The sequence below is a fragment of the Brassica napus genome, chromosome C3, assembly GCF_020379485.1.
Source record: "Brassica napus cultivar Da-Ae chromosome C3, Da-Ae, whole genome shotgun sequence".
In the NCBI taxonomy this organism is placed as follows: Eukaryota; Viridiplantae; Streptophyta; class Magnoliopsida; order Brassicales; family Brassicaceae; genus Brassica; species Brassica napus.
Genome location: NC_063446.1, coordinates 15,989,278 through 16,001,781, shown reverse-complemented (window position 1 = coordinate 16,001,781; position 12,504 = coordinate 15,989,278). Strand labels below are relative to the sequence as shown.

The 12,504-nt window shown below is 31.8% G+C and overlaps 1 protein-coding gene across 1 annotated transcript; it reads left to right on the top strand.

The window, feature by feature from the left end:
* The first annotated feature begins 3,417 nt into the window (after nucleotides 1–3,417).
* On the top strand, nucleotides 3,418–5,008 carry LOC106441912 (glutathione S-transferase T3-like). The gene is made up of 4 exons (XM_013883662.1): nucleotides 3,418–3,431; nucleotides 3,537–3,598; nucleotides 4,302–4,541; nucleotides 4,602–5,008. The coding sequence occupies exons 1-4, from the start codon at nucleotides 3,418–3,420 to the stop codon at nucleotides 5,006–5,008; spliced, it is 723 nt and encodes a 240-aa protein (XP_013739116.1).
* The last annotated feature ends 7,496 nt before the right edge of the window (nucleotides 5,009–12,504 follow it).

The following is a 12,504-nucleotide window of genomic DNA, read 5'->3' as shown; positions in this document are numbered from 1 at the left end:
TGTACAGACTGAAAAACTAAACTATATTAGGACTAACGAGAAAGTGATTGACTGATTGCATTTGGTGTTTAAAATTAATATAGCTGTAGTAAAAGAGAGTGAATAGAATCAAATTGTGGCTTAAGGTACCAACACATTCAAGAAAGGAAGATTTGATTCCAACATCGTATCTGTAATCTCGAAGCTTATTGCACAAATAAATTTAATCATCATTTTGTACTAAGAATTTTTTCAAGTTATGAGTCTCCAAACATCTCCATTATTCGATTTATATTATAATAAAACTTTACTTGTTAACATTTTTTTTTTTGGTAAAAATGTTAAGATTCATTATCAATTTTCAAGTTTTTTACAGAAATACAGAGATGACAAAGGAGCAGAAAGACATAATGAAACTAAACACAAACTCAGATCTAGCTAAACAAGGGCTAATCATCAAGTAGAGCAGCTAACAAGCAAAAGAAACATCAAAATCGGAACATACACTTGCCGCAGAATCGAATCCACAGTGATAGCGAGAACTGAACCCGGTAAAGTTTGGCATCCCCGATGATCAGTTCTTAATGATCAGACTCATCAAAAATAGCTTGCGTCGACCTCCTAATCTGCGGTCTTCACTTACAGTCAGCAACACCCGAGAACGAGCACACCCGAGAACAAGCACACCCGCAGTGACTAAGACGAGCTTTATTCGGAAAAGAGCCTCTTGGAACCGCCACACACCATCGATACTACACCAAGAAAACAGAGAAAGCAAGCACCACCTTGAGTCAAAGCGGACAAGAGATAGCCCTAGATCAAGCCCCTGAAACTTGCTGCCTCAGCGTGCGCCGCCACCGAGGAGAGAAGCCGTGGTTGACAAGTCCGACAACTAACCTCCTCGCACACACACCCGCAACGGAGAACCCGCAACAGACCCTCTAGGATTGGTTCCGACAGCAACTCCAAAGAACCGGTCTAAAAAAGGATGTCAGTGGAGACCACCAAGACAAACGGAAGGAACTCCGCAACTCCATAACATATTTACGTGCGCGTGGAGTCAAAATAAGGACAACGACCTGGTGAAATATAAAAAAAGAGTAAAAAAAAATAGTTACCACGATCGAGCTCTTCTGATATACATATATATTTATAAAATCATGTCGCATATTTATTTATTTATTTATTTTTACAATGAACGGTTATTATATTAGTCAAACTTGAGGTGGTTTGGATAACCAGACCGCAATATAACAACCAACGAAATATAAATTCCCTATGGAATCACGTCGCATATATATTTATATCTAAGCAAATAGTGTTATTTCATTAATTTAATATGCTAGAAATGACCCTTCCCTTCACTTAAAGTGTAAGGTCATAACTTGTAAGGAATCTCTAAAACACAAAAGCTCATGGACCTGGCTAACAAAGATATGAAAAACAAGATTAAAATTGGGTTTAACTATAATATGGCTATCTTGGTTACCATCGGTGCAACGGATCTGTCCATTTTTTCGGCTAGAACTCAGAGATTAGATACGCGTATTCTAAAATGCGACTTGTATATTTATAATTCAGAAGGTTTGGTGGATTCACGATTTCTTATTATGGTTTAGCTTTTGAAACTATCATTGATAAAATCATATTTATATGAATATTTCAAACAAAGAAAATAGTTGTCCTGCCAAAAAAAAAAGAAAATGTGGCAACATGCATCGATAATAACCGATCATTTTGCTGATCAACTTTTTCTCTCGGCATTATGAAGTAACTAGTATTTATTTATCAATATATGTAGTTAAAATCATACTCCATCCGTTTCCGGAAGTAAAATTTTGAAGGATTTTAACGTTTATTAAGAATATAATAAATATTTACAATTTATTTTTCAATACAATTTCCAATAACTATTCACCAATAAAATTTAATCAATTCAAATATTCACAATTAATGTTTCACAAAAGTATACAAAAGTACATTAAAAATATAGAAAATCTATTTTTGTCGAACAAGAATAAACTCTAGAAAATCTTACTATCGGGAACGAAATGAGTAATTAGTAATAGTCAAATACTAGTGCATAAGTATGGACCGGGAAACTTAGGATATCTTATGGAATCTTTTTCAAAAAAAATTCCACTAAATTGCAAATGTCATTGCAAAAAATGAAAGTATAATTTGGTTACATGTTAATGCAACTCAATCTGCTTTTCAGCCATTCTAAAAGTTTAGAGGTGCAATTTTTTTAAAAAAACCTCTAAACCACAAAGAGATCATGTTCTATCTTAACCAAACTAGAACAAAAGACTAACAATTTAATCTCCCCCTCCCAAGCACTTCTCATACCAATGGAGACGGCTGACTCCATCCCGGAGCTCCGGTGGAGGAGGGCGCTGACCAACAAAACTCAAGCTTGCTCGCTGTTTGCTAACCTGTAGACCTGAATTCGAGGCCGTTTAAAAATCAAGCATTGGCTACGCTCAAGCATTGGCTACGCTCAAGCATTGGCTACGCTCAAGCATTGGCTGCAAAATTCATTCATCTTAAAATAATTTTATTTATTTAAAATATTACTCGTTAAATAAATATTATTTAAAAATTACAATCAATCTATTTAACAAGTAATATTTTAAATAAATAAAATTATTTATAAGATGAATGAATTTTGTAAGTATAAACTGTATTGAATTTGTAAAATGATATTTCTAAAGAGTAACAAGAAAAATAGTTAAAATGACAGTTTTTGTGAAATAGAGAAAATAATTATTATCAATTTATTAAACATAATGTAGAATATGTAGACATCAGTTTCAGATTCCTTTTAATCGATCACTAGGTAATAACCCGTGTCTTGCACGGAGCGGAAATTATATAAATATCACATGTATGTAATATTACTTATGTATTTTATTGTGCTTGATTGATATTTACAATATCAATTATAATACTAACTATGTTGTGAAGAATAAGAGGATATCAATTTTAAAATAAAAACGGTGCGTTGTTGAAATGTGTTAGTGCTTGCTTGGAATCTATACATTTTTCAAACTAACACTGTTAATCGATAAAGTGTTATGAATTAAACATGTTCATTATTCATTCGTTATTAATGTTACTGGTTTAAAGAAAACCCAGAATTAAAATGCTAAATTTGGTAACCGATTCAATGAACCGTGCATGCGTATATTACATTACAATAAAATATAAGTTGGTTCTCGTTAGTTATTAGGTTAGTCCATGTAATGGCAAAAAACGTAAATCTCTAGCAAAAAGAAAGACATTTAATGACAACTCTAAGAAAGGCTGACAGATTGACACGTCAGCTTTGTACTTTAAATTGCAACTTAAAAAATGATTCCTCTTTAATATATAGAGGATTTGTTGTTTCTATTGGCGGTTATCGGAGACGCAGATAAACGCCACCGAGTGTTGTTCATGGGAATCAAAAGGTAAAAGTCTGTTCATTTGATTATGTCTTTCCGTCTTTCACTTATGCATGTCTTAATCTTTGTTATGGTTGTTGATTTGTTTTTAAATTTGTTTCTCTGTTTCAGTGGGTACTTTGATGGATCAAGAGTCTCGGGTTGGCTCTCTGAGACGAAGATAAACGGCGTCTGTTGCTCAGGCGTATGAAACGGTAAAACTTTGTTCATTTCTTTATGTCATTGAGTCTTCCAATTATCCATGAATTAATTGTTCTTTCATTTGCTAATTTGTTTTTTCATTTCTGTATGTCTTTGAGATTGGAGATGGATGGATGATAACGCATGATCCAAGTTCGCCAAACCAAAGGCCTACGCTTGTTGATAGAGATAAACAGTTATCTTTGTTCTGTCCAATAGAGTAAAGCATTTTGTTGTTTGAAATGAATTGAATCCTTGGTAATAAATTCTTTGCTTAGTGTTAGGTTTGCGTTGTGTTTAGGTATGCATTGATGGTGTGTTTTGATATGGTGTAGTATCTGGCCGAATGTGTTTGATTATGGTTTTGTGTAGTTAATGAATCGATAGATATTGATAGATATATATTAAAATGCATTGATCACAACCACCATCTATGTCAACTCGGTTTGATAGATATAGATGGTGGTTGTGGTCAATGCGTTTAGCCTTCTCTTTCTTCTATTTTAAACTCTTCCATTCTCCTCTTTCTTGAATGCAATTCACTTCTTGTTCTTCTCTTCTCACTTAGCCGCCTCTGTTCTTTTATCTTCTCTCTTCTTTGATCTTCTGAAATCGATTACAATCCATTTAGTCAGTCATCAAACTTTGTTGGACTACTTAATAGTCAACAAAGTATTTCCTTTGGTAACTATGAAGATAGTTCACTATCTTCATCTCAAGTTCCTACTCAAGTCCCGGATGATGTTGGTGAGCGTCGGGAACGAAGGAAGTGGACGCCCAGTGATGATGTTCTGCTGATCAGCTTATGGCTCAACACGAGCAAAGATCCAGTTGTTGGTAACGAGCAAAGGTTAGGCGCATTCTGGACGAGAATTGCAGCCTACTATGCCGCTAGTCCGAAGGCTGCTAGATCCGAAGAGAGAGAGCCTGGTCACTGTAAGCAACGCTGACACCGGATCAATGACTTGGTCTGCAAATTCTGTGGATCGTATGAAGCTGCTACACGAGAGAAGACTAGCGACTGCAATGAGAATGATGTGTTGAAAAGAGCTCATGAAATATTCTACAACAACTATAAGAGGAAATTTACCCTCGAGCATGCTTGGAAAGAGTTGAGGAACGACCAGAAGTGGAGTGACCTTTCTACTGCAAAAAACGAGGGAAACTCAAAGAAAAGGAAGGCCGATGATGGTGCAGATTCATCAAGCTCCCAAGCCACTGAACCCAAGCGTCCCGCGGGTGTTAAGGCAGCAAAGGCCTCCGGGAAGAAGACTATGGTGGAGGAGAAAGCGCTGAATGTTCTTGAGACTATGTGGTCCATTAAACAGCAGGACCACACCGGCAAGGAAAGGTTGAAGAAGATGAGTATACTTGACTCTCTTATTGCAAAAAAAAGCCTCTAGCCGACTATGAAGAATCCCTAAAGAAGAAGCTCATCAGTGAATTAATGTTTAATTAGTTTAAAAATGTTGAAGTTTCATTAATGTAAGTGTAGTTTAACTCAGTTGCTTCTTGTTCATTGTTTTCTTAATGCTTCTTGTTCTTGTTAGAAATGCTTCTTGTTCTCTGTTAGAAATATTTAGTGTTTAACTCTCTTGTTAGAAATGTTTAATGTTTCTTATTCTTGTTAGAAATACTTCTTGTTCAAGTATTGATGATTGCCATTAACTCTCTGTTTTAGGTCAAGAAGATGTGAAGTCGTGGAGCATTGGGAGTGGAAGTATCACGGAGTGTCTATGGTCTTGTGATCTTGGATTCTTGTGTCACGTGTCTTGGTATCTCCTGTCGGTCTTGTGTTGTTTGTGTCACGGAGTGTTGTATCAGACTTGTAGTACTTGTGCGTTTTGTTGTTTGTGTCACGGGTCTTGTATAAGACTTTGGTAATGTTGTAACTTGTAGTTTTAGTTTTATTATGTAATGTTGTAACTTGTAGTACTTGTGTCACGGGTCTTGTATCAGACTTTATATTATGTAATGTTGGGTTTAAGTTTTATTCACAAACTCACAAACTCTCTTGTCTCTGATTCTCACAATCTCTCTGTCTCTGATTCTCACAAAGATCACAAACCAAGCGTCTCTGATTCTCACCAAAGAAACACAAACTCACCAAACCAAGATCCCAAAGAAACAAAAACCAACTCGTTCTCTCTTTCTCATCAAACAAACTGGTTCTCTCGTTCTCACCAAACAAACTCTTTCTCACCAAACCAACTCCTATTCTCTCATGCTCACCAAAACAATTATCAAAAATGGCATCGTCATCTCATAACACATTTGATGAATCAATTGATGATACTTTTGATCAATATTTTGATCAACATTTTGATCAAATGTTGGAGAATTTTGCCATTGATTATGGTGATCAAGAAAAAGCGAGCAAAAAAAAGAAAAAAAAGAATTTATATCAAAAGAAATCGTGAAGACGGCAATTTGCGTTTATGGAATGATTATTTCAGCTAAACCCCAACATATCCTCACAATCTATTCCGACAACGCTTTCGAATGAACAAGCGATTGTTAATCGTCTCTCCAATGAAGTTCAATTCTTTCAACAAAAGAGGGATGCTCTCGGCAGGCGTAGTCTCTCTCCATATCAAAAGAGTACATCAGTCATTCGTGTCTTGGCATATGGTAATGCGGCTGATGCGGTCGACGAATACCTCCGACTCGGTGCATCTACTACTCTATCATGTTTGGAAAATTTTGTGGACGGAATAATTTCTTTATTCGGCGAAGAGTACCTACGAAGACCAACACCTGCTGATCTTCAACGTCTACTTGATATTGGTGAGTATCGTGGATTTCCCGGGATGATAGGAAGCATCAATTGTATACATTGGGAGTGGAAGAATTGTTCCACCGCTTGGAAAGGGCAATATTCTCGGGGTTCGGGTAAACCAACAATCGTTTTAGAGGCGGTTGCTTCATATGATCTCTGGATATGGCATGCGGTTTTTGGACCCCCAGATACCTTAAATGATATCAATGTTCTTGATCGCTTACCTGTTTTTGATGACATAATAAATGGTCAGGCTCCGCTAATCACATACTCTGTCAATGGAAGAAAGCATCATTTGGCTTACTATCTTACCGATGGTATTTATCCGAAATGGGCAACTTTTATCCAATCAATTCCATTGCCACAAGGCCCGAAAGCAGTTTTATTTGCTCAATGCCAAGAAGTTGTCCGAAAAGATGTCGACCGTGCTTTTGGAGTCCTCCAAGCTCGCTTTGCCATTATTAAAAATCCAGCACTTTTTTGGGATAAAGTCAAAATTGGAAAGATTATGAGAGCTTATATCATACTCCATAATATGATAGTAGAAGACGAACGGGATATATGCACTCAATTTGACGTTTTTGAGTTCCAAGAAGCAGAAGACAACGGAAGTTCACATGTCGATCTCACGTATTCTACATATATCCTTACAAATATCGCCAATATGATGGATGGTCGAAGAAGAATTTGTGATAGACAAATGCATCTACAACTGAAAAATGATTTGGTTAAACATATATGGCAAAAAATTGGACATGATCAAGACAACAACTGAGTTGTGATGCTTATTTTAAATTATTCTTGTTTATTGTACTAATCTTTAAAATCAATATTTAAAATGTTATCTTTTACTATGTTTTATTTAAAAAATAATTATTTTTTATAAACAAAATTTATTAATTTTTAATTCGTAAGAACTCTTTAAGAGACTAGTATTGGAATAAATTAAATACTACCGTCTCTTAACTAAATCTCTTAGTCCACAATTACTATTAAAAATTTAAATGTATATTTTTCTAGTTTCTGGTGCGAAAGATATGTAAATTCCAATACAATTAAAACAACAGTTTTTTTTTTTTACATCTCTTTGAACTTTCAAAGTATTTACAGAAGTGCTTCTTTATTTAATATCAATAATAATTATTATTTTAAAACGAATATTCCACTTAATAAATGTTTAGGCATTTGTTTCCTAACTTAAACGACACAAATACCACTTAATAATTTGTTACCTATCCTCTATAATTTGACTAACAATGATACACCATAGTTTTGTAGTATTATCATATACAAAAATTTATATCATGAACCATAGGTCGATAATGTGCCATATATTTATACCATTATGAAAAATCACTTTGACATGAAAAAATCATAATTAATGGTGTAATCAAATAGCAATATAGGGGAAAAAAAATCTTTAGCAAATTCGTAATATATGATGCTAAATAACTTTGGTATATTCATCCGAACAAAATGGTAACAAACTAAAGTATTATAACTTTAATAAGAGTATACACAATATATAGTTAAACAAATCTGTATACCTGAATCCGAAGAAACGAACCGAATCCGATCCGAAAAAGTAGTACCAAACCCGAACCGAAATTATTTAAATATCTGAATGGGTACAAAATTTAGTATTTAGAAAACCAAAACCAGACTTGATCTGAACCAAGATATTTTGGGTATCCGGATATATCTGAATCATATTTATATTCTTAAATATATTAGTTATTTTTAGAGTTAATATCCAAAAATAAATAAAAAAATAAAAGATATTGTGAAATTGTACAAAATATTTAAAATATATATACTAACAGTCAAAAGAAAAATATCTAAAATTGTTATACAATAGTCAAAAGACCAATATTACTTAAAATATGTAATGATTCTCCATACAAATTTTCAAGCCAGACAAAATTTTATGTGAAGTTTATGTATTTAATATTTTTACTTTTAGATTTTGAGAAATTTAGAGTATATATGATTTTCAAATTTTAAAAGTAATTTAAATGGATCATCCGAACTCGAACCGAACCCCCAAAGATCCGAACCAAAACCAAACCAAAATTTATAAATACCCGAATAAGATTAAAACTATTTAACCCCAGAAATCCGAACAGAACCTGAATGGATACCCAAATGCCTACCCCAATCAGCTTTAGGTCAAATCAAAATAGCATATATCCACAACATTCATTCACGCATAAACATTTTTCACAAACATCATTTCCGGATTCATCTCTAATATCTTTTTGTTTAATGTTAGAATTTTTTTTTTCAAATGCAACTATAGTTTTCATAAAATAAAAATAAAAATCATATTTTCTAAAAACTTAATTCCACGTTTTGAAAGCGCGGATCAAAACATTAATTGAGACTCACTATTCATATTTAGTGGATATAACTATAAATCAGATCGATGTGTTTTGTACTTTACATGATAATTTTGAAAACGTAAATTTGATCTATATTTTCAGAAGCATAAATTCATGTGTAGACTTACTAGCAAAAGGGAATAGTACTAAATGCATATTATTTTTTCACGTAAATCAAACATGATCGTAAAGAAAATAATTCCGAATAAACTTGATTTATACATATAGATAGATAGACAGTTAACAAAAAAAATCGGCTGTGAAGACGTATATATACTCTATATATACATATCTTCTTCTTGCGATTCCATAATTGCTCTTTTTTATAAAATAAACACTAGATTTTGATCCGCGTTTTTAAAGCACGAGATTATTATTTAGTTGACCAAAAAATATTCAATTAAACTTTACAGAATTTATATATTTTAATAACTTATATTTTGTGTACATGATCTATTTGAATAATGTTGTAGGTAAGTTATTTTTAAATTTTGAGTTTTTGTTACTCATACTATATAAAATATATTTATAATTGGTAGATTTTTAACCCCTATTATAATGCAATATTATTATTTAAAAATAAAATAAAATAAGGTTGTTACAGTTTCAAAATTTTGTTATGATTTTTGTTTACAAATCAAAATCAAAGGAGTATCGACTATTTTGGTCAAATCGTTTATGTTGATCTTATTTAATGTTTTACTATGTAATAAAAATTATAAGCATAGTAGTTATTTAAGTGATAAATAAAGTAAACCCATGTTGTATGAGGATGATGTGTTGAAAATATAATTATGAACTACATATTATATCATGTATCAGAACATCAAACGAAACGTAATTAAAACTTAGTTGGTGGATTATTAACAATACACATCAAACTATTAATAATAAACATCGACAGTGTTTGATACTTAAACTTATACGAGAGTTTGACTGTGCGCCTGCGCGGATATTAATTTTTACGTTTTTATAAAATGATATTCGTTTTTCATGAATACTGTTATATATTTTAGATGTGTGAAATATTTTTTGGTATTGTTTAAAAACATGAATAACACTATAAATGAAAATTGTTTGAAAACATTGACTTTAGATGTGTGAAATAATTTTTAGTACTTCCTTTATATTCGTTTTTCATGATTAATGTTATATATTTTAGATGTGTGAAATATTTTTTAGTACTTCCTTTATTTACACATTTAACCATTGCATTTACAATAAATTAAGTATTTTTTGTAATTATTTTTATTTACAGATTCTGTCAATGCATTTAAAATCAATTTAAATTAATTATTTACAATTCCAAAACTGATGGTGTTATTGATAATCTAGAAATATCAATTACAATATAGTATATTTTATTAGGGCTTAGGGCTGGACATTTTATCTGTTAAATTTGATTCGATTCGTTATTCATTTCAATTTGATCCGAAAATTCTGGATATCCGTAAACTTTCAAATCAAATCAAATACTAAAAATCAATATCCGATAAAATCGAAGCAAATCACAATATTAAAAATTTTAGAAGCGGATATTCGATCCGATCCGGCAATATATAAATATATGTATATCTTGATTATATTTAAAGTTTTTAATGTATAAAATTATATAATTATTATTCTAACATATGATTTAATAAATTCTATTCACATTATTACTTATATAAAAGTATTACATAAAAGGAAGAGAATAAATTTATGATAATTAGATTTTTTTCTTCAGTTTTGTGTTATTATAATTGTTAACTAAGTTCAAAAAAATTTACAAAATATATAGATTCACTACTTCTTTTAATTTTTATCATATATATCAAGCAAAAAAAATATTTTACAAAACAAAATTTGTATTAAAATTTTTAAGATTATTTGTTTTAATCAAAACATATGAGATATCCGTAAGTATTCGTAAATATCCGCAAATATCCATTTATTTTCCGGATATCCGTTTTTCTGAATATCCGTATTTTTTCGAAGCAAAGCAAATCGAAAAATTAGATATCCGTGACATACGAAGCAAATCACAAATATCTTCAAAAACCCGGATATCTGATCCGTGCCTAGGCCTACTAGGGCCGACCCGCGCTTCGCGCATGATATTTGCTTTGATTAATGATATTTGCTTGCTTTGACTACTGTTGAAATGAACTATCTGTGTAAATTGAATTGGTTGGTAAGTTGTTAGTACAAAACTATATGTCATGTATTGTGATTTTCTCTCTTATACCATCTTTCTTTTGAGGTTGTGATGTTCATTGCTTTTTGCTGCGTTTAGTTGAATGTGTTTGTTGTTTTGATTAATTTTTCGATAAATATTGCTTTGTGATGTTCATTGCTTTTTGCTGCGTTTAGTTGAATGTGTTTGTTGTTTTGATTAATTTTTCGATAAACATTGCTTTGTGATGTTCATTGCTTTTTGCTGCGTTTAGTTGAATGTGTTTGTTGTTTTGATTAATTTTTCGATAAACATTGCTTTGTGATGTTCATTGCTTTTTTCCTTTTTCTTCATTTGGCGGATTATCGGAAATTATAAATATACCCTACCATTAAAAATATTTTCATGTATATATAATTTTTCAAAAATATTATTCAATGTTTATTCTACTTTGATTAGGACAATAAGTTGAATATATCTTAGACCACAAATCATAAATATTTTCAGTCTTATACATTTTTTTCTTCAAGTTATTGTTACTTTTATTTCCTTTTATATATGCATCCATAATATTTTCATTAACTAATGTATCTATTGTAATTTTAGATATATTATAGTTTTTGTGCACTTGATAAAAATATCTTTTGGCGTTGGGAGTATTTGTAGTGGTTGAGAATCTGAATGTATATTTACTTCCATAAAGTTTTTGAAAAATAATCTTAAGGATAATTTTTTTTTCTCAAATTCCATTTATTTTGTTTGAACTTCAATTAGTATTTGAAAGGAAAGAGATTTTGAGTGGTACTGCAAATAAAAGGGTTCAAGATTACTAAAATTGGCACTTGGAGAGATAAGTAAAAAAGAAACATGATCTTTTTCTTTCTTTTTTTTGATGTTTTGAATGTGAGTGACACTCTTAAATCCAAGTACAGAGAGGCTTTTGAGAATCATTTAAAATTTAAAAGCTTTGTAAAGTTTTTCAACCATCTGCACAGCAGCAAACCCAAAAGCAGACAAAATAAGAACATTCATTATTGATGAGAAAAATGGAGAGAACCCGAGATGTGTTAATCTGATTACTATTGTTGCAAAGTAGATTCTTGAGTGCTCCAATAGGATATTGGATTTTGTCTATTTTTTTCTACTTGTGTGTCTTTCAAGTTGATGATTCCTAAAATCATCATTCTCTTGATCATCTATGTTTCTAAACGCTAGCTTTACTGAATGCTGCAGAGCAAGGTCATGATGCAGATTCAATCTATTCTCATTAAGCTTCTTAAACCTCTTATTAAAATCATTAAACTTATCCTCACATTGCTGAGGAGAAACATAATAACCTCTCTCAAACAGAACTTCAGAAACAAATTTACATTTGCTCTTTCTCTGTAAATCCGCAAACTTTCTTCTACTACCAGTATAGACCTTTGTCACCAAAATGCGAAATCTCAAGTGATTGTACAAAACTATCAGCAGTGCTTCTTAACATTTTGGGATTCCCAGAAACGCAAAAGCCATGCCTCAACACGCTACATGCATTTTCCCGCCTTCAATTCAGATAGATAAATCTGCGAAAGAAGCCATTAT